The 23,810-nt window shown below is 39.6% G+C and overlaps 1 protein-coding gene across 1 annotated transcript; it reads right to left on the reverse strand.

Moving 5' to 3' along the window:
- Window positions 1-5,736: 5,736 nt before the first annotated feature.
- Window positions 5,737-22,222, reverse strand: ATF3 (activating transcription factor 3). Its single transcript, XM_081319381.1, has 4 exons — window positions 22,010-22,222; window positions 10,711-10,954; window positions 8,585-8,692; window positions 5,737-6,993 (listed from the first exon to the last, which is right to left on the reverse strand). Exons 2-4 carry the CDS (start codon window positions 10,948-10,950, stop codon window positions 6,796-6,798), a joined length of 546 nt encoding a protein of 181 aa, XP_081175507.1. The 5' UTR covers window positions 10,951-10,954; window positions 22,010-22,222; the 3' UTR covers window positions 5,737-6,795.
- Between the last annotated feature and the right edge of the window lie 1,588 nt (window positions 22,223-23,810).

Genomic DNA, 23,810 nt, shown 5'->3' on the forward strand with positions numbered 1-23,810 from the left:
TCCTAGAGATGCCCCAGCCACCAGCCTTTCCAAACCTGGAGGAAAACCTCGGTAGAGGTTTAGATGCTCTTAAAATTTAAGCTCCTTGGACCAGAAGCCATAAATGGGACCTGAGAGATTTTCTGTCTCAGCAAAGGGCATGGCAGCAAAATCTGCCTTCCCCTTTTACATTTTTAGCTCTCATTCTGATTTCAGAATACTGTATAGCTTTAAAATACTGTATAGCTTTGGGGGTGCTTTGCAAAGATTTTGCCAGATCTAGAAGTCACTCTGAAGCCATCTTGTTTTTCATTATTCTGAAAACAATTGGCATCCATCACTAGGGGCTTTTATTTCCCTTTGAATGTTTAAACTTCTTGAGTGAATACGTCATGCAGCTTTAACAGCTCTACCTATTAAAACCTTCATGATTTGCAGTTTAATGTCTCAGACAATAATTTTGCTTGGATTACAAAGAATGACTTGTCTTTGGGGAATTACGAACAAAAATATAGCACTATTTTATCTTAATTTATAGATATTGAACTTTCAGTTATACTGACATCCATCAAATCACAGGCTGGGGAGCAGCTCATGCTATTTATAAATCTGGATTTTTAATACCATGAGTCAGAGAAATAAAATTGTCTCACTGCTGCCATCCCCCAAATAAACTCAGAATAATTTATCTTATATAGGAAGCTGCTACGGGTAACTTTGTTAACATTACTGAGTGATTTAGTAACCCAAACTGAGCCCTCTAGAGGCAGAAATATCTTTCAAGAGAGGATTGATTTTTGTACCTAGACATACTCCTATGAATTAGAGGATACCTGCTCTATTTTTCAACATACCTGCTGTAATTGGCAGAAGATATATTGGGATCTACTGAAAGTTCAGTAGATGTGTGGAGACTAGAGAAAGTGAAAGAAAGGGAAGATCTACATTTTCTGCTTGCCCTATTGCCAGTATGGTCCACCCATCATTTCTTGAGAGCAGGAACATACCGGTATGATGTCATCTTGTACCCTCTCCCAGTCCATTTCAAATGCACCCCCACCTGTCGCCTTCAAGGTAGACCAGACTAGGAAACCAATGTTATGAAGATCAATACTACTTTATTGTAAAGCTATACGGTAGCAACAGAATCTTGCCAGTCTGAATGTGCTTCTCCCACTTCTTCCCTTTATCTTTATGAGAATGAGGGAGGGACTGTCTGAGATGTACCTGCATGCTATATTCTTGCTTTGGTCTCTTACTTCTTTTACCTGACTACTGCCTTGGGTAGTAGCTCTTTCTCCTGTCCCTCAAGGTCATTTCCTCTGCCATTTACATCGCCCAAGTTTTGAAGTTCTGTTTCATGAGTGCTGATTTTGGTCTCCTGACATCTTAATCCTTCTGAGTGAATGATCTGCAATATTTCCTTCTAAACTAGTATCACCTCTGATCCATCTGATGAGAGTGGCTCTACATAATCCCTTCCTCATCACTGCCCTGTGGAATTATTTTCATCCTAGGATAATGCAGTCCTATGTTCTCCTTGGTCACTAACTATCATTTCTTATCGTGTAGTTGATTTAAATTCCAAGGCAATTAACTCCCTGTACTTGTGGCTCCCCCGTCCCCAAGAGAAGCTCCTTAGATCTTGCACCAGACATCCTTTCAATTTCTGTCTACACTGCAAGAAGCATGTTTCCTTGCTTTCCCATCCCTTTCCCTCACTAATACAAAGATGCCCTTTCCTTGTTTTCCCCTAAATCAGGGGGGTCAAACTGCCAGCCCGTGGGCTGGATCCATCATAGCAAAACCGTGCCCACCCCCATTGCTGGCAATGGCAAAAAAGTCACAATATGTTGTGACACATCACGTGACGTTGCGAGTTTGACACACCTGCCCTAAATCACAGGCGTCAAAATTGCATTGTGTGATGTATCGTGACTTTTTTGCCTTTGTGGAGCCACGATGGGTGTGGCCTGCATGTGATGCATTTGGCCCGTGGGCTGCCAGTTTCATACCCCTGCCCTAAATCTTTAATTAGTGAGAACAATCCCTAAAAGAAAAAGATGGGCACCAGAAGATATCCCTGGACAGAAGCCAGCCTGTGAGATTTGCCTTCCCTGCATAGGTGAGAAGGGAAAGAATCAGAAGAAGACTCAGCCACAGTCTGTGATAGTCGAGTGAGCACCAACCCAGCTCTGTGGCCACAGCACAGCAACTCAGACTGGAGTCTTTGAAGTTGTCTTCAGGAACAGCCAAGAGCAATACATGGGAGAGAAACTACTTAGGCTACCTCTGGACTTGCCTGCAATTGCAAAAAGGAAAAAGGAAAAATCCAAATCAACTAGACTAGAAGATAGCTCAGAGAAAGGAAGGATGATAAAGCAAGAGAGAAAGTAACAGAAAAAGAAAAAAAATATGGATGCAATCAGTTTTGGATCTGGACCTCTTACCATTGTCTTGTGTTATCCAATAGATTACTCCAAAAGGATTAAAATGCAGTAGAAATGAACAAAGGAATCTAAAATTCAAAGAGGCAATTAAGTCAACAGAAGGTTTGCAATATACAGTATTTGCAAATGTTTAAGTGTCCAAAATTCACTTTCAGATAAGATGGTGAGAAATCACTGAAAAAACAGAACTGGAGATGTGGAAGTGAGCATATGCTCTTAAATGGAGTAAGTCATATACATTTAATTTTTTAATTGGAAATAGTGTACTGCTGTATTAAGTTACATTTGGGGCTTTCAAATTTAATGAGAAAAAGCAAGGAAAATTATTTAAATTCCCATCATTGGAAATATGAAGGTCAGTTTGAGAAGGAGGCATTCTCTCTCTCTCTCTCTCTCATCTATCTATCTCTCTATCTCTCTATCTCTCTATCTCTCTATCTCTCTATCTATCTATCATCTATCTATCTATCTATCTATCTATCTATCTATCTCTATTTATATCAACAATATCTATCTATCCATCACCTAAGTACCTACATAGTATCTCAGTGTGACTGCTAATTAATTCATGATCTGAATTAGATTCTCAAAGGATTGCCTTTATTCTCATTAATTGAGCATAGATAGAAGAGATATTTGTTCATAGCTTGGTATGCATGAGGAATCATGTGACTCCCTAGCAATTATTTAAACCCAAGGAGCCCAATATCTGGACTGATACCAGTTCAATGCCAAAAATGTAACAATGTAGAATTTTTCCCTAAACTGGGGTTTATCACATATTTTGAACTTCTATTAATTCAATTCTATTGAATTATTCAATTCTACAAATCTTATGAGCTGACTAGTCTGGGCATTATACTCCTAGTAGATTTGGATAACACTAGATCGAAGATGATACTTCTAAGGAAATCAATTTAATACCAATCATGGAGATCCTATTCATCACATAATGGAAGAACCATGACCATTAGTACTGTATTAGTTACAGAACTTATATATACAAAATCTTTAAAGAATCCTCAAACTAATTGGACCGATGTCTAATTGGACAGTTTATTCCAGGTGCAGAGCATACCTTACAATAGCATGATGAGTGAAGACAACGGAAATCCATGTAAACAATGATGACAATAGCAGAGAGTGGGAAGTGAAGTATGATGTTGGCTTAATATGGGCACTAGCTAAGGGTCATGAAGTGAATAGGAGAGACTGAAAAGAGAACTATCTAGACATTCTACATCAATATTGGTCTTTCAAATAAGACAAATTAAGTCAAATAGGAGAAAACACACATTAGTCTTTATTATTATTAAAGTATCAAAACATAAACTTAATAAAAAACAAGCCATCTTTATTGTATTATTAAATGTTCAAATAAAAATAGATCATACATTCATGCACTTCTCCCATTCAAATATCTCCTAACCACCCTGAAGACCAGTATCTGATCTTGTAGGGGTTTGCATATGCTTTAGATAATGAGGGAAAATTCCACCATGATAACATCTACAGTCATTACAAACAGGAAAGTTACATCAGGTGGATTTTCTCTGACATAGAGCTATCAGAGTACAGTCCTGAAAATAGAATAGGATTAGAGATTATTTTACATCCAGTCTTTCTGTCCACTATTCTCTCAAGTGATGAAAAAAATATACCATTGTACCATCTTGAGACACATGCTCTCTCTCCAAACTCAAATGAACTAACGTGCAGAAGCAGCCACGGCTAAAATAGTAATATCTTTGACAAAGTTAGCAGCACCTTAGTAAACATTTGGCATGCTAGTTAACATTTGTGTAACTTGAAGCAACAGCAGCAGCAGCAATAGCATGACGCCTGCGTCATTTTAAATAGGATATCAAACACGCATAGAAAAATATTTAAGGGAGAAATCTTAATTCTCTCTATATAATATCATATATAAACCACATCAGAAATTACCTTTTTATTGTTTTTTGGATGGATTTTGGAAAGAGTTGAAATGTATGGACAGGGGGGTCTGTAAATGCTTTTGGAAGTATTATATTGTGCTAGCACTGAAGGTAATTTTTATTACCTGAGAGGGACCTTGAACTCAGGGAGTCTTTGTATAAGTGAAAACTTATCTTCTACTTACAAAAATTCAACTACATATGTCTATGAGATTCTAGATCATTAATTAAACAAAATGAAAGCAAATCCTGAGATGTTGTTCCAAAGTAGAAGAAATGTAATTGTGAAAACTGGAATAGATAGGATGACCACAAGATTCATCAAAACAAATATATCAACTCCCCCCTTGCTCAAACAAACAAGAAAAAGAGCAAAGGAGCTTACAAGATTGGCTAGCATATATCCAAATGTATATGCAGAAGTACATATTTGGAAACCCATTTTAGCATGTAAGTAATAATACAGTGCATCTCACTGGAATGGAGAGGATTTGAACTAATTCCTTCATGCAGTAGCTTGGTCTGCTGCTTGAGGATTAATTGGGCATGGATAATTCCCAGGTCTTTCCTCTTTTTTTTGGGGGGTGACTCTCTCTCTCTCTGCTCTGGCCATGTTTCTCAACTTTCACTAAAGCAAGGAAATGTTACTCTAATGACGGAGCCTATAGGGATATTCTTCTGTGCTATTTGAAGTATAGGCTACTGTATATATTTCCTTCCACTTTTCATTTTTGGATCCAGTGCACAACATTTATCTTGAGTGAATACTTTCAGAGACAGCAGTAGTTACAGAAGGTTATATGCTGTGTAATCCTATATAACTACATAGGCGCACAGAATCATCGTTAAATAAACCCAATTTATTTGACTGCTAGAAGTTAGCAGTTATATAATAGCCCTCCATATAAAGTATAGTCAATGAATTGATATACAAAGGTCACTGGGATGTATTGTCAAAAACTTCAGAAAAAGTAATACCTTTTGGATCCTGGAAGAAAAAATATTTCTCTAAAGAGATAAGAGTTTGGCCCATTTCCTTGTATTTTGGTTATTTTGTATGTATTTGGAACACAGCAATGTAATAGACATAACATTATATCCAGATCATTGAAAGCATATTAAATACTTCTGTTGCAGAATGTAAAAATTGGTGTGAGATAGAAAAGTAAGCTAGTCCAGACTAAGAATCTACATTTTGATGATGATGCTGCTTGAGGATTGTACATGCATATGAAGTTTAACAGAAGTAATGCTTGGACAAAGTATTCTTTTTGCAATCTATTTCTACTGTTTCAATTCTGTCATTAAAGAAAATAGATCTCAAAGACTAAAATGTGCAAATAAAAAAGGTTGCCTCATGAAAAGAATAGCATTGCTTTTGCGATGTGAAGCATTCCATCAAAGCAAATCCAAACCACAAAGCCCACCTTTACTGTACTTTTTCATCTCTATTCCTAATGATAATCTCTATTTCATCTCTAGTCCAACGGATAGTCTTCATTGGTGGACAATTTTTCACTTAATTAATGTCTACATATAAATTAATATTTGTAAATTGCCAGCAAGTGCATTCTCTGGTTCTGAAAAAGATTGTGCCAAGGAAACATTTGTAAGATGAGGATCAAGGACAAGATGAACCACAAGTCAGGAAGACATAAAATTTTACATCTTTAGTGATTACACCATGGTTGTATAACATTCTTTTGAATACTGCATGTGACTCGTTAACTGAGTTTTGAAAGGGACATTCCCCCTTCCCAAAGTAAGCCAAGAGTGGTAATGCTCCAGTTTGATATATTGAGTCTTAATTCAGTGAACAATTCTGAAAAACACTGAAGCTTGTCACATTTTCCTACAATCAACTCTAACTTGAGTCATCAAAAACCCACAGAAGGGCTTTTATGAAAACATGTTTTTAACAAAGTGCAGTGCCCAAGTTAAATGTTGCATCTCGAAGTTGCTAACCTCTTTTTCTTTGAAAGTATAAAACGAAACAAACAAAACATAACCCAGTCCACCTACATTCCTTATCTAGTGAGTGGAATCCTTTTAGCTTGGTAGTTCATCAGATGTGCATCAGAGAGAACCCTTCTGCCCTACCAGAAACATTGCAAGTGCATACCAGAAGGAGTTTTACAAGTCTAGAGCCATATTTCTTCTAGGATAGCAAGTGTGGCAGCTGGTTAGACCTGGAGCAAAGTCTGTAGCTCTCTTCCACCCAACTGAGTCTTTGCTAGGGAAAGCTGAAGCTAAGCTACCATAGTCCTTTCTTCTCAGCAAAGTCATGTCAGATCCATCTTCCCTTGACTAAACGGAGGCCGCATGAAATTTCTTCTCTGTGGCTTCTGACTTGGGATGGCAAGTTGTTATTGTTGTTTTTCATGATAAGAAGCATGGTTAAAGAATATTGAGCACTGCCTCATTATTGTTTAGCCTTGCAAGGTCCCCTCTTTGATCTGCTGAATGAAAAGGTTCCTTTCGTCCTCTGGGGTCCTGCCATTCTGGGCCCGGACAATACAGGTGGGTCTATGTAGGTTGAGCATGTAGACCAAGTGCTGCTTCTCATTTTTCAACTCTTCAATCTGAGCTTTCAGTTCTGCATTGATTGTTTCCAGTTTTTCTGATTCCTGGTAGCAAAAGAAACATATAAACATAGAAATGGAAGTTTTAAAAATACAAGTGAAAAATAAAAAAATATGTAGCTTAGGGCTCATGACTATATGTACTGGGAAACATACTATGGAAACCCTTTTTCTGTCCAGATTACATAGATGATTATGATGGTTTCCTCTTTGTATCCCTTTGCCTTTGTATATCAGCTTTAATCTTTTGATCTCTATGCAGAATTCTGCAGCTAAAATTATTCACTTCCCCATGTTCAGACCATCCAGTACATTTTTCATATAGTTTAAATGGTTTCTCATTTCTTTCCATGTCCCTTTTACAAGCTAATATCTTCCTATCTTCTTACCATTTTCCACAACATATCTTTTTACTCTTCCAATTCTAAATATCCCTCAAGAAGCTTCTGTTTCTTGAAGTTGCAGCTCCAACTCAACCAAACTAATTCCTGTCTTGTGGTACAATGGTTCAAATATTAGAGAGTGGAGTGGAAGTCATAATAATTATTATATAGAACATAGAATAATACGGTGGGAAGGGACTTTGGGGGTCTTTTAGTCCAAACCCCTGTTCATTTATAATTCAGTCACTGTATCTCAACCCATATAGTAGGTGAGCCAGGAAAACAACTAAAGGAAGCAATCTAAAGGAGAAGCATGTTATAAAATTAATAATAGATAAATTATCTATTATTATCATTTGCTTCCTTTATTTTCTGCAATCTGGTGCCTGGGGAGTATAAGAGATGCAGTCCAACATGGCGGAAGGAAGGAAGGAAGGAAGGAAGGAAGGAAGGAAGGAAGGAAGGAAGGAAGGAAGGAAATCTGCCTCCCATTTTTTTTTTATTACATTTATATCCCGCCCTTCTCCGAAGACTCAGGGCGGCTTACAAGCTTAGCAGTAGCCTTCATTCTATGTATATGCCTGCTTGTTAGGGCTTTCACACCCCCCCAAGCGGCATTATTACAAAGTCAGCTTAATTGCCCCCAACAATCTGGGTCCTCATTTTACCTACCTCGGAAGGATGGAAGGCTGAGTCAACCTTGAGCCTGGTGGGATGCGAACCTGCACTAATTGCAGGCAGCTGGTGTTACTTAAGGAGGCATTAGCCCACTGCTCCACCAAGGCTCTTTTTAAAGATCAGTTACTTGGGAGTAACTTAGCCTTCATTTCAGACAACCTCAGTATTTAAAGCATGAAATCTCTGAGGTAGTGGCTTGTCTTTGGGAAAAAAATTTCCTGTAAAGTTTTCTGCTACTACAAGTACAGTGAGCGTTTGCTTGATCATTTTGAATGTCTTGAAAAAAGTTTAAATTTTAAGGGAAATATGTCCCATTATTATTAAGATTAAAAAACTTAATTAGTTAAGGACTTCTAAAGCACTTCTAAAGCTTTAGTCTAAGATTTTACTTTTTCTTTCCAGACTGATGAGCCAGAATAATTTCACCTTTAACAGGTTAACAAATGTTATAATTAATCAGCAATGCACAGTGAAAATTTTCAGAGTCATTTTATCCATATTTTAAGGACCTTTTGATCTTATGTAGATGTGTTTATATTTTGCAGATACTAATTAGAAAGTGTCAGGTAACTTACTTTTTGCAGGCATTCCGTTTTTTCCTTCTTTTTGTTTCGACATTTTGCTGCTGCAATCTTATTTCTTTCTCTCCGACGTTTTTTCCTTTCATCTTCTTCAGGGGCATACTAATAGAATCCAAAAATCCAAATAGATTAGGGTTGGATGGGGTATCAGGCCAAAACGGGGCGGAGGGGTGGTGCAAGAGATAAACTCTTTATGTTCCCTATAGAAGTTATAATAGCAATAAGCCTGATTTGTTGTCTGTCAGCAAAATGACTATCTGGTTAGTTTGGCCATTTTACTTTGTATGAAACAGAATAGAAATTGGCTGACACGTTTAGGAGATTACTGAAACGCAGAAAGTTGATGTACAGTAAATCAGAAAACCTCCAATATGTAAGCCCAACCTTGAAGCACAACCTTCCCTACAGTTTCCAAATAATGTCAACTGTATTTTGATTTATCTGATCTACTAAAGAGGGTAGGTGCATTCTGAATTTTCTTCACTAAGCAGGTTTAAGTCCTAATAAGGCTCATCTTCAAAAACCATTTTCTGCCAGAGCACAACCTGGAATACTAAAAATGATGTTTCTGAGCATGATGGAATATCGTTTCATATCATAGATCAAAAGAGTTTTCCTTCTCCTCTTGCTTTCCTTTATAATTGGAATTATGGAAAAAGAACATAGGAAGTCAAGTATTATCAACTCTCCATTGAAGTCTCATGCCAAGAAAGTTCTCACTGCTTTTTTTAAAAAAAAAAGATGCCAGGGAATGAAGAATTTCTATGTGCAAAATGTGTCAAATACATTGCAATATAGTTCTTTCTAAGGGATGCGGTGGCTCAGTGGGTTAGGACGCTGAGCTTGTCGATCAGAAGGTCGGCAGTTTGGCGGGTCGAATCCCGAGTGCCGCATAACAGAGTGAGCGCCTGTTACTTGTCCCAGCTTCTACTGGCCCCTAGAGTTGGAAACGACTAGCATGCATGTGCAGGGGAACCTTTACCTTAACCTTTTATAGTCCTTTCTGAAAAGCACATGACCCAGGATTGTATGAAATGTATTACACTGCATAAGTATAAAACCTGTAACAATTACAGGAGCTTCATATTTCCCTGATGCCTTGCAGATACAGATCACATTTTCAACGTTGCTTGTCTTTCATTAAGGCATTCCCATTCAAGCACATGAAGATCATTAATGCAAATGCCAAAGGGACTAACCAGGTGGCAGCACCTACCCAACTTTGTCTGGTCTTGAAAGCTAAACAGGCATAGGTATCCAGAAAGGCAGCAAGGGTCAAAATTCATTATGAAACAAACTTTGCACTTTATGTTCTAGTATGTGGCTTTACAACTTTATCATTCTGATGTCATCATAGTTAGATAGGGTATCTACATAAGCAGGCTGAGATCTCATTAGTGATTGTATGGGAAATCATCAGGGAATCCCAAAGCTGTATATTAGACTGGGAAATTAAAGTTCAATATCTACCAATCTACCTACCTACTTATCATCTATCTGCCTGCCTGCCTGCGTCTGTTTGTCTTCTGGAAGAAGGCAGTAGCACAATACTTTCATCTAATCAAGTGGAATCAATTTTGATTCAAGAGAAAGTCACTGTTGCTAATAACTTTATCTATAATAATAGACATTCTGATGTATCAGTAATGATGATAATGGGTGAAAGGATGGAAAAACTCATGGAAGTAGCAGAGATGGCTAAATTAAATGTTCTAATCAGAGAAAACACATCTAACTTTGTTTCTTTTTGGAAACTGCTTCTGGATTTTGTGCTTGAGATAGAAAAAAATGAAATTTTGATTTTTGCTGTTTAGATAAGTTTGTTGTTATAGAAATGGCTAGTGCATATTAAATATGTAGCAGTAAAAAAGTTGAGGCTGCAATATTTTATTCCACTACTCTAAAAAGAGTTAAAAGTCAATGCTTTTCTTTTTTTTCCCCTTTTCCCTTTCCCATTTTCCAACTATTTTCATTTTCATTCGTATTTTATACTTTGTTACATTGAATTAAATTATTATAAAAATGATGATAATATTAATGCAGAGGGAAGACATTCTCTGTTCTTTAAAGCACGTTGGAAAGTGGTAGTTGAACATAGCTTAAAAATAAAAACAACATACCTGTCTTTTTAAATGAGATGTTTCACCAGATCTATCAGAAACCATGACTGTATCCAAGGTAGAGGGCATCCTTTGAGACAGGCACTTATTCTGGATGGCAAATTTCAATTCTTCTTTCACCAATGGGGTCAGATTTGTGAAATCTTCAAAGCCCAAGGATACTGGAGGAGATAAGCATGGGATAATTGCAGAAGCACTGACTTCTGAAGCAGACACCTGGCCCAGGTGTTGGAGCATCATTTTGCTGAAGGGGAACAAGGGAGAAGAGAATGAATTTTTCCTAAGTTTTAATGAAGCAAAAAAAAATATTGGCTACAACAATAATTAATTCAGTTAATGCAGAATTCAGAAAATCAATCACTGAATAATGAGATTCTGGCTCATAACTGGATGTTGATAGAACTATTATATATTCACGTGCAGAACAGCATTTATTTATTGTATTTATATAGCTACCCATCTCAGTCTTGTGATTCTGAGCAGCTTACAATGCAAAATCTAAAAACAAAAAACTAGTAAAACTGTATTACAATAAAGCTGAGACTCATTCATTCACGTTGGGCTCACTTAATCGCCTAGCCCCAGTGCTGAGTGAAAAACCAGCTCTTCAAGGCTTTCTAGAGAGCTAACAGGGTTGGGGCTGCCTAGATCTCAGAGAGATGCTATACCACAAGGCAGCCACTGCCCACCCCCTCATCATTATCACTTCCATACAGGTAGTCCTCGACTTACAACAGTTCATTTAGTGACCATTTGACATCGGCACTGAAAAAAGTGACTTTATGATAGTTTTTCACACTTATGACCATTGCAGCCACCCCACGATCAAAATTTAGATGCTTGGCAATTGGTTCATATTTATGACCGTTGCAGTGTCCTGGGGTCATGTGATCACCTACTGACAAGCAGAATCAATGAGGAAGCCAGATTCATTTAACAACCATGTTACTAATTTAACAACTGCTGTGATTCACTTAACAGCTGTGCCAAGAAAGGTTGTAAAATGGGGGAAAAATTCACTTAACTCTCTTGCTTAGCAACAGAAATTTTGGGCTCAGTTGTGGTTGTAAGTTGAGGACTACCTGTATTTAATTCAACTAGAAATGTAGGGCATATTTCACAAAACCGTCAGGTAGCAATCATACTATATGGTAATACTGAATATAAATAACTTTTAATAATAGTACTGGTCAAGGAATACTGTGCATTGAAAAATGTAAGGCTGAATGAGTTCTTGTGTAATAAGACCACTTGAATTTAAACAACTGATTTCTAACTAATATTCCTGTCTCCTATTTAGATACTTAGGATCTGCACATGAAATTATCTTACACCTTTGTTGTCTATGAATTTTAAATACAGCAAAACACTGCAGCAAATAGTCAAGAAGTTTGAACTGAGGTGTTTTGTTTTGTTTTTTAAAAAGTATGTCTTTCACACATATAAATGTTCACATCTAGTTTGCCATTCTAATTATTTTCAGAAGCAGTTCTTTTCAGTGAAGCTGTACTGTGGAGACAGTGCATTGTTTTTTTTCTTCAATAAAATCAACCATCTTCCTTACTCTTTATTTTAAATATATATTTGGGACATATAAGAGCCGAATTATTTGATTCCTTAAGTAGGTAAGGAAATCTACTTTGCACAGTAACTATAATCACAGCAATATTACAATTCACAATAGATAAGCCAATTATTGCCTTTAGAGTTTATATACACAAGCAAATCCAATAAACTATTAAATAGAATTTAGTTTATGCATTATCTTTTACAATTTCAGGTAATGGTTAGAGTTTATTTATTTATTTATTTGATTTGTATACCGCCCTTCTCCCGAAGGACTCAGGGCGGTGAACAGGGCCATAAGTACAAAATACCAAAATACGAAAATTAGAAACAAATTAAACCCTTGTGCCCAAATGCAAAAATAAATTACATTAAAACAATAATTAAAACCAAAACCCATCAGACCAGGCCGGCTTGTTCAAACAAATAGGTTTTTATATCATGTCAGAAGGAGCGAAGGTCAGGAGCCATCCGGAGCTCAACCGGTAAACGGTTCCACAGGTCAGGAGCACCCACAGAGAACGCCCTCGCCCTGGGGGCCACCAGACGGCATTCTCCGACCAGCGGCACCCTGAGGAGGCCCTCTCTGTGGGAGCGCACTGGGCGGAGGGAAGTTGATGCCGGCCGCAGGTGCTCCCTAAGGTATTCCGGACCCATGCCATGTAGGGCTTTGTAGGTCATTACCAGTACCTTGAATCTCACCCGGAAGGCAACCGGAAGCCAATGCAGCTCACGGAGCAGAGGTGTAATATGGGAGTATCGGGAGACCCCCAACACAACTCGCGCGGCTGCATTCTGCACCAGTTGGAGCCTCCGAGTGGTCCTCAAGGGCAGCCCCATGTAGAGAGCGTTGCAGTAGTCTAACCGAGAGGTCACGAGCGCATGAGTGACTGTACGCAAAGTGACTGTTTAACAAGTCCAGTTATGAACAAACACACAATATTGATTGTTTTATTTAAAATGGTATGTTAAAGATCAAATTCAAATCAAGTCCAAATTTATTTATGAAATAAAATAGACTTGCAGTCTATTTACTTCTTTAATGTTTGTACTATGTCCACACAGTTTCTAGGCCTTCAAAATACACACAATCAGTAGTTAACACGGAAAGCACCTCCACACACAATTAAATATGTACTCCATCTCAACATGGACGTAGACACATGCTTTGCTATTTGAAAAAGACATATATGCACTGGAAACCCATAGCCAGCTGTTACAGCAACATGTAAGCATTTGACTATATATAGAGAATGTCTATATTAATCTTTGCACCCTTGTATTTTCTGTGTAACAATATCTTGGTGTATAGACCTAACCTCAAACAAGAAAGTAGAAAGCCAAAAGGTTTCATATCTCTTGATCATCAGAGGGATGATTTCCTGGAATTGTAATTTACATAGATCTTGAGAAAACTATGTAATTTTGCTAAAAAATCCCCTAAACCATGAGTCACAGCTCAAAATCCTGATACTCCTAAATCTTTTCAAGAGACAGAAAATACCAAGCCAACGAAGGTTTACAATGTTCAGGTTTATCATTTAGAGTTTCAACCCAGACAGTAATAATAAATTGCTCCTAGCATTAGTCACAGTTGTTTAAAAAAAGAGTTGATGCACGTGCATCTTTCATTTATCATAAAGAGCATATAATTCTGGATGGGATATGTAGAAAAAGCATATCTGTTTTAACTTTGTAGGAATAGGAACCTGCCTTACAAAGTTCAAAAAAACTGATGCTGACAACAATATTTATTTTATTTACTTTGCGGTAAAGAATGGGTAGGGACATGGTGGCTCAGTGGGTTAGGACGCTGAGCTTGTCGATCAGAAGATCAGCAGTTTGGCGGGTCGAATCCCAAGTGCCGCATAGCAGAGTGAGCGCCTGTTACTCGTCCCAGCTTCTGCCAACCTAGCAGTTCGAAAGCACGTAAAAATGCAAGTAGAAAAATAGGGACCACTACGATGGGAAGGTAACAGCATTCCGTGTGCCTTTGGCGTCTAGTCATGCCGGCCACATGACCACGGAGACGTCCTCGGACAAACGTTGGCTCTTCGGCTTTGAAACGGAGATGAGCACCGGCCCCTAGAATTGGAAACGACTAGCACGCATGTGCGGGGGAACCTTTACCTTTACTTTTAAAGAACGGGTAACTTTAAGGATGGATGTACATACACACACACACACACACACACACACACACACACACACACACGTCTCGTAAGTAACTGTAATTTATAGGTGTCTCATAAGAATGTCATTTCCTGATGTTCCATACCTTACATTGCCATTACTGTACTGTACTGTTGGCTTCATCACTACTTCTTGAGAATTTGGGGACTAGCCAGGATCTCATTAAATCAGTCTTATGGTAGAGAAACAGTTGAGAATGCTGGCAGTACAACAGCACTTTTGAGAGAATTACTACAACATCAAAGCGATAGTAACGTCATCCCAACAACCACACTGCCTTTGACCACATTCTCAGTTGGGCTTCAGATGGCAGATTGAATTCAGTGATCTTTCCTCACTATTAGGTAATCCAAACTAGGTTCTTGCATCTCAAATTTGGTAAAGCATCTCCTGAATCAGAAAAGAAGTTTCCAAGATGTATTGAGTCCTGCACATTGACAACAACCTTTTTGTATGTCTACTACAACCCCAAGCTTTCTCATGGAAGGCGGAAAGAAAGGTGTATGATGTACATTACACCCTAGAGATGTCATTAGGGGTGACATGATACAGTGTTCCAATATCTAAGGGGCTGCCACAGAGATGAGGGGGTCAACCTATTCTCCAAAGCAACTGAAGGCAGGTCAATCAATCAGAATAGAGCTGGAAGGGACCTTGGAAGTCTTCTAGTCCAACCCCTTGCTCAAGCAGGAGACCCTATATTATTTCAGACAAGTGACTGTCCAGTCTCTTCTTCAATGATGAAGCACCCACCCAATGATGATGTCCCCACAACTTCTAAAGGCAAGCTGTTCCACTCATTAATGCCCTCACTGTTAGGAAGTTTCTCCTTAATCCCAGGTTGCTTCTCTCTTTGATTAGTTTCCATCCATTACTTCTTGTCCTGCCCTCTGGTGCTCTGGAAAATAAGTTGTCCTCCTTCTCTTTGTGGCAACCTCTCAAATGCTGGAAGGTCAAGAAGCAATGAGTGGAAACTAATCAAGGAGAGAACCAACCTAGAACTAAAATTTCCTGACAGTGTGAAAAATTAATCAGTGGAATGACTTGCCTTCAGAAGTTGTGGGTGCTCAGTCACTGGAGAATGGACAGCCATTTGTTCAGAATGGTTTAGGGTCTCCTGCTTGAGACCTCCAAGATCTCTCCCAACTCTATTATTAGGTATTCTGTATGGACAGCAGAGCAGGACAGTCTCAATTCTGCTTCAGAAAAGGGGAATGGCATGCCTCTGCAATCAACATGGTGAGAACATTGTGATAAGGAATCAAAGTGACTAGACAATCATTTGTCTGAAACGGTATAGCGTTTCCTGCTTGAGCAGGGGTTAGACTAGAAAACCTTCAAGATCTCCCTTCCAATTCTCTTATTCTGAGATCATTATACTATTCAATAATGTTTATACTGAATAAATAAACAAGAACTATAGTTACGGTACTTAATTCCATTTCCAACCTTCATTTTGAACCATCTCCCAGGCTTTCTTTGGTTTAGGTTTCTTCATTGGTACTACCTTTATTTAAATAACTGTCACATAGACTCACTCTATAGAACTATCCAAACTAGAAACAACCTGTACCTTTTATTACACCAGGAATCTGAATATCGCCTACGGTGGTTGGTGCAAGGTGGTTGCAATCACACAAATACATCGAACAATTATCTACAGCCATGCCATACTTTTACTTTTAAATTATTGTTAGTATATCTGATATGCCAAACCTATGTTTTGAAATGTTAAAAGGCTGTAACATCTTTGCCAAATGCCCCTACCCTTTAAACAAGGTTATGGGAGAAAAGCACTTAACAATGAGCATTTAAATAAAAAATTTAATGGATGAGTTTTTGGGGAAATTAGCCCACCTTCCTATATTGGTCAAGGTTGATGGAATCTGTAGATCAACATATAGAATAATAACTTTGTCACTTTGAATGTACACTAATTGGCGTACATTAAAATGAAATTTTGTTGGATACAGCTCTCAAAGGATCACCATCTCTAATATGCATTACATAAATAGGACAAAAATAAATAAATACAAAATTATGCATATACCCATATATATTATATAACACAGAGAAACAACAGAGTCTACTTTGGATTATGTATACATGTGTACGGCGAGAAAAATGAATCTTGCGGATTACCAGACGGATGGCATAGGGAACAAAGCTATTACAGAATCGGGTAGTCCTGCTAGAAATACTTTGAAGCCTCCTCCCAGAGGGGAGCAACATAAACAGGTGTGTGGGGTCTCTAACAATTCTTTGAGATCTAAGCACTTAGCGCTTATAAGCAGCATCCTGAATACCAGGAAGTGAGCTTCCTATGATCTTCTTGGCTGTCCTTACCACTCTCTGTATGGACTTTGTATCTGAGGCACCGCTGCCCCCAAACCAGACAGTGATGCAGTTTGTTAATCGTGCCTCTGTAAAAAGTGGTCAGAAGGAGAAAGATGTGCTCTCCTCATCTGACGCAGGAAATGCAGATGCTGGTTTGCACGCTTCACTAAGGATGATGTGTGGAGAGACCAATTCAGATTGTTAGTTATCTGCACCCCCAGATACATATGAAGGAGTTCAGATTGGGAAAGCCTAGATGATTCAAGGATTGTTAATTCTGTAGATCAAAACGTCTTCACTTTATCTTCATTACCTTATGTCTTCTAATAAAAGAAATGAAATCAGTTTTGGGAATTAGGCACATCAAAGGGCCTGTTCTATGATATCACTGCCTTAGAATCAACCACATCACAATTTATTTTCATAATTTATTTGTTTATTTTATTTATTTACAGTGTCATTAAGCTATTACTTAATAATTTATTCAATTGATAGGCTGCCTGATCCACTATGACTCTAGGAAGCACACAATATATAAAATTTAAAGCAATGCAGCCTACACCACTAGGAAAACATCCAGAAAAACCAATACAATCCTACCAATAAAACAAACAACAATGGGGAGGGTTGGAGAGGATGTCATTCCAGAGGTTAGGTGCTATGGGGAAGGGGAGAATAGGGAATGTTTGTTTTTGCTGTTTTCTCTCCTATAGCAATAGATAATCCTTCATCTCTCGTTTCTTTCAATCTGAGTCAATTAACTCACACGTTTAACAATGTTAAACAAAGACACTCTTGAGTTTTCTCAAAGACCAATCAACTAAGCCTAGCACGCAGGGATTCTGATGCAAAAATTATTACATTTCTGAAACCGAGTTACAGTTAAGTCAATTTTATATATATGAAAACAACTTCACTTTCCAAACGTGTACAACAGAGCCAATATGATGTAACTCATGTGCAAGAAGGAGGCAGCACAAGTCTGGGTAAAGTGCAAGGTTTACAGAAGGACAAAAATATTAAGGAAAAGGGGAATTCCCAACAGCCCAGTGAGAAAGGGACTGGCTTCATGGGAAGGGAAGAAGGCCAAGAAGTGAAAAAGTGGGTGAAGAGATGGAATGGAATATTTTTTAAAAGGTGTGGCTGGTAGTTGGAAAATCGACAATCCACACTACAATGTAATGTTTGTTAACTTTGGAAACTTTAAGCAGTGTGCATGACGCTGGGGAATTCTGGGAGTTGAGGCTCACGTTGCTTAAAGTTGCTAAGATAGAGAAACACTGCTACAGTAGTTATTTCTATCAGGTCCCATTTCTGTTCCATTTTAATATTAAATAGAATATCGATATTAATTAATACAATTTAAATCTCATTTTTAATATAACCGACAAAACTGTTTATTCTTTTGCATTCTCAGAAGCTTCAGAAACTGGATCACTTTTAGCTAGCTTGGCTGGCATTCAGACCTTTAAGATAGCCACCTGACCTGATTCTTTATGCCCAGTTTTTATCAAAACCTAATTGTTGTTCTTAATTAAAAAATTCTCTTTGGCTTTTCCCCTGAATATCTTCCTTCTCTTTCCTGATACAGTAAGACCTGTGAAACAAAAGTTAAACTTTCACAGTTATAAGAGTAATCAAAGTTCATAATCACCCTGATTTTGACCTTTTAAAACATTTACAGTGCAATCTGGTCACATTTAACTGGTCTTTACCAGTTAAATTATCACTTCTTGAGATGATGAAATGCAGTTGATAAGATACCAGAAACTGGTCACTGTGATGACTTTTCACTAGTGCCCTTATTTAGGCCTGCCTAAGTTGGAAAGTTGGACAAAAGTATAGCATTTTCTTCAATAAAGAAGAAAATAATATTTTTTTCAATGAATTTGTCAGAAATTCTATTTACTTAGGAATAATCCCTATTGAACTGAATTCGAATTTTGAATAAATGTGTCCTGATATTTCATTTATTATTTTACTTAGATATTTATTTATATGTATATGCATATACATACTTTGAAAAGACAGAAGAAAAACCTAGGTGCTGTCAACTCATTGACAATGAACACATTGGTTCTTACTTCTGAATAAATAATACAGATTTTGCTGTAAGATTATACTGTTATAAATACTTTCTTGTTAATTATGAAGCTTCTTATGAAGTTCATGGGCTTGGTTCCAAGAAAGCTCACCACACTGGCTTTCTGGGCAGCCATGCTACACAGACTTAACTATAGGAGTAAATCCCATTTAATTCAGTCAGACTTACTTCCAAGCTTAGGTTGGAATAAATCCTAGATTTACTAATGACTCATCTTCATATAAATAAAATGTAGATATTTTCCTTCTATCCTTTTACAAGATCACTTCAGTAAAAGCAAGCAATCTGCTGTTAATATTCATCTGTGTCATCTTTTCAAACTTTAGGTCCCTTGCTTATCTTGGACTTTATCATTCTTAATATCTGGTCAATATGTCCAATATCAGATCTATTAATGCCTCACCCCCTCAACATAGGTGTGGAAGACACAAAAATCTAACTCTCAAAGGTCCTGGACATCATCTCTACACTGAAATCCTGAAATCAACCTATAGCTGCTGTCAGAAAGCCTGCTCTGAAGTAAATATACTAGGCTGAATTACAGGTAGTCCTAGACCAGGGGTCTGCAACCTTGACAACTTTAAGACTTGTGGACTTCAACTCCCAGAATTCCTCAGCCAGCATAGCTTGTCAACTTTAAGCATAGCTGGCTGAGGAATTCTGGGAGCTGAAGTCCACAAGTCTTAAACTTGTCAAGGTTGCAGACCCCTGTCCTAGACTTACAACAGTTCATTTGGTGACCATTTGAAGTTACAACACAACTGAAAAAAGTGACTTATGACCGTTTTTCCACACTGAAGACCGTTACAGCATCCCTGTGCTCATGTGATCAAAATTCAGCAGTTGTTAAGGGAGCAACCCCGATGTTAAGTTAATCTGGCTTCCCCATTGACTTTGCTGATCAGAAGGTGGCAAAAGGGGATCGCATGACCTGGGGATACTGCAACCGTCCTAAATGTGAGTCAGTTGTCAAGTGTCAGAAATGTTGGGCTCAATTGTGGTGATACGTTGAGGACTACCTATACTTTACAGCAGGGGTCCCCAACCCCCAGTCCGTGGACCAGTACCAGGCCACAGCATGTCAGCAACTGGTCTGCACAAACAAGCAAAAGCCCCACCCCCAGGATGCAGGCAGCACCCAAAACCACACCCCCTCCGGTCCACGGGAAAACCTCTCTCCATGTAACTGGTCCCTGGTGCCCAAAAGTTTGGGGACCTCTGCTTTACAGTGTTATAATTCCAAACTGAGCTGCTTAAAAACCTGGAATGATGAGAACAGTAGCTCTTTTAATAATAATAATAATAATAATAATAATAATTTTATTTATATACCGCCCTTCTCCCGAAGGACTCAGGGCGGTGAACAGGGCAGATATATAAAAAATACAAAAAGTACAAAAGTTAAAAGAAAATTAAACATATGCCCGACTAAAAACAGTAAATACAGATATTAAAAATGACCATAAAAACCCAACCCATCCCCCATCAGGCCAGGCCGGCTTGTTCAAATAAGAGTGTCTTCAGATCACGACGGAAGGAGCGAAGGTTGGGCGCCATCCGGAGCTCAACCGGCAGCCGATTCCATAGCTCCGGGGCGCCCACAGAGAAGGACCTCCCCCTGGGGGCCACCAATCGACATTCTCTGATCGGTGGCACCCTGAGGAGGCCCTCTCTGTGGGAGCGCACAGGGCGGAGGGAAGTTGATGCCGGCAGCAGGTGCTCCCTAAGGTACTCCGGACCCCTGCCATGTAGGGCCTTAAACACCATTACCAGTACCTTTTGAGAGCTTTGTAAGAAGCAACAAATATCCTGAATGAATTGAACAATTAATCGATAATGGAAAAGGAGATCAAAAAATGAAGAAACCAGATTAATTTCTGATGTGAAAAAGTTAACTTTCTTTTTTATCTGAATATTTAAAATATAAATATCTTTTACATAAATTTAAATATAAAACATAGGAATATTTTATTATGGACTATGAATTTTGCATTTGCCTTTGGATGGTAGGTCACAAGTTTCCAGGAAAGAAGTAGGCAGGCAATTTCACACACCTAAAAAGCACCTTCCCCCGCATTATAGTATCGTGTACGAAAACAAAACTGACAGTTCAAACCGGAGCATCCTGCTCAGAGCAGAGGCGGTGCTCGCCTCCACTCAGCTCGCCACCTACCGATGACCGAAGGTATCACCAGCTAACAAAGTTGAATTTTGCCGTCCCGCTTCCCGCAGCTTCCCGTAACTGAGCGAATGATACAGTCACCTGATTATTATTTGGTCTACTCTAGAGGGACTATCGGAAAACATGTTGGGAATGACAAGTTGGGGAATGGTCTTAAACAACTAGCCGCAATAAATTTTTTTCTACGCGTTCTTTTTACACAGATAATCTCGGCACGTCAAAGTGGACCTGTAGCTTCTGGAGCGCGCGGTAAGGAGAAAGGTGGTTTCTTTCTCATCCTACACCCCCCCACCCGCCCCCCGGAAGAACCCCCCCCTGCGACCGACAGAACTGTAAAAACAGCAACTAGCAAAGCACCAGAACGAGGAAACGAAACGGGAGTTTTTCTCTCTTAGGCGTGCCTATTAAAGAGCGCTCCAAGTTTCACTCGGATGAATGAACTTTTACTTTCAGTTGGTCTGATTTCAAAGGGAAAGAGAAATTGCCTGATATTTGTTTGTTTGTTTGTTTTGACTTCAGTTCATCCGTTTTCCAAAAAAAAAAAGAGCGAAATCTCTTGAATTGCTTTGATCGGAACTTTTCTCCCGTCTTCGTCCTCTCTAAAGCAGCGTTTCCCAACCTTTAGGAACTTGAAGATGCGTGGACTTCAACTCCCAGAATTCCCCAGCCAGCATAGCTGGCTGGGGAATTCTGGGAGTTGAAGTCCACGCATCTTCAAGTTCCTAAAGGTTGGGAAACGCTGCTCTAAAGCACCCCAAATAACCCGCCGCATCACTAGAACAAAAAGAGATGGAAGGACGCGAGTTTCTCAGCATCTTTCTCCCCCCCCCCTTTTTACACATCCAATCAATAGCTGGATAAAGAGCGATGAACTTTTTTTTCCCCGCTCTTCCCCAGGTATCTCGCTCGCTCCCTACCTGCTTACTCCAGGTCTTCTCCGCGCCTTCCTCCTCCGCAGCGAAGAACCACGCCGAAAGTGAAACGGCCAACACAAGGGAGCGCGACCTCGCAATCGTGAGAGTGGGAAACGCGTGTGGTCGGGACTCCAGGCAAAGCAGAAGAGGTGGTGCCGCCGTTCCCCGATCCTGGCTGGCAGCGAGCGCCGCCGCGACTCCCTGGCTCTGAGCGCCTCCTCGAACCTCTGGCTCCCCGCGCGGTTGCATCACCCCCTTTATATAGCCAGCGGGCAGCGCTCTTATTTACCCTGGCCGCCAGTCGAAGGTGATGTCATGCCAAGACTCCTTAGCGGGAGAGCGGGACAGAAGGGGTGGGGCCAGGGCCGCGGGGGGCGGGGCCTCCGAGTGACGCAAGGCCTTCCCCGCTCCCCGGGAGAGGGAGGCTCCGCTCTGCCGCCTAAGGAGCCGCCGGCCAGGAGAGAACACCCTTCGCGGCCGAGGGGTCGGCAAGGGCTCGCCGATCGCCGGCATCTCTCCGCCAAGCGGGACGGCGGAGGATTTGGGGAGGCGGGGGGCGTTGACCGCCCGGAGGGGCGGGGGTCGTCGCGGTTTTCCTCAATTAGGCCAGCGTTTCCCAACCTTAGGAACTTGAAGATGCGTGGACTTCAACTCCCAGAATTCCCCAGCCAGCTATGCTGGCTGGGGAATTCTGGGAGTTGAAGTCCACGCATCTTCAAGTTCCTAAGGTTGGGAAACGCTGAATTAGGCGACCGAAAGGAAATCCCGGAGAGGATGCTTTTGCCGTTTTGCTCCTTAAAAAGAGATTGGGGGTGACCGTCGGCTTCTTCCTCTTGAGGTCTCCGGCGCCAGGCTGGGTATTTGCGCGCGAGAGTTTGCTGGTCATCTCTACCCCCTTATCCGTTAACAAGGCATCTACGTTCTTCTGATTGCCGGCTTTCGTATTGGGTTGTGTAATCAAATCGTACACCTGAGTCATTCAAAGCCACGCTTTTCAGGCATAACTATCACGTGTCTCTCACACACGCATCCCCATCTCTGCCCTAAGAAAACGGCAGCAGAGATCAGAAATTGAAATCAGAGGGACAACTGAGCGGAAAGGAGTGCGCGGTATAATAACCACTCTAAAGCTACGATCGGCCAAATTGTTAAAATAATGCAATTTTAAAGTTCCCGCATCTCTCTTTTTATCCAGATTCGATTGTCCGTCCTCACCACCAAATTCTTTCCATTGATTTTTCCCATTTGACTTTCCTACCATATAAAAATGCTCTTCCCCATGTACCTCCTTTTTAATGCAGTCTCTCAGTCTTGCCTGCTTTTATTATGAACAACAACAACAACAAAAAAAAACCCCGATTAAACCTGCCTTTGAGCCCTGGAAAAAGAGAAGACTGCTGCCGGATCCTTTCAACGTACGTTCAAAGTCCCACAATTGTAACGGGACTCTCAGCCTCGCATTGCCACAAAAACCTCGCACACTTAAAAGAAAAGCCAGTATCTCCATTTGGATGAATATCTATCCCTGTCTTAGTCCAGCCCCGACTAATTCTGAAAACAAAATTCTCGTCTGAGAATATCCGAGCGACCCGTTTTGAATACCACGTGGACATGACACCCACCCCCTCCCACACTCATACACTTTCAAAGAAGTTTCCACCCAACTACTAAATATTTATTTATTTATTTATTTATTTATTTATTTATTTATTTATTTATTTATTTATTTATTTATTTATTACATTTATATACCGCCCTTTCCCGGAGGACTCAGGGCGGTTTACAGGGTAATTAAAAACCAAAA

Source organism: Vipera berus, assembly GCF_964194415.1.
Source record: "Vipera berus genome assembly, chromosome: 1".
In the NCBI taxonomy this organism is placed as follows: Eukaryota; Metazoa; Chordata; class Lepidosauria; order Squamata; family Viperidae; genus Vipera; species Vipera berus.

Bases quoted from the DNA above. Each gene is read 5' to 3' on its own strand.
- ATF3 (XM_081319381.1), bottom strand. From the start codon at position 10,950: ATGATGCTCCAACACCTGGGCCAGGTGTCTGCTTCAGAAGTCAGTGCT. The intron at 8,693-10,710 runs GTATGTTGTTTT...GGATTCTATTAG, and splicing joins CATCTCATTTAAAAAGACAG to TATGCCCCTGAAGAAGATGA. The intron at 6,994-8,584 runs GTAAGTTACCTG...TTTTGCTACCAG, and splicing joins AAACGGAATGCCTGCAAAAA to GAATCAGAAAAACTGGAAAC.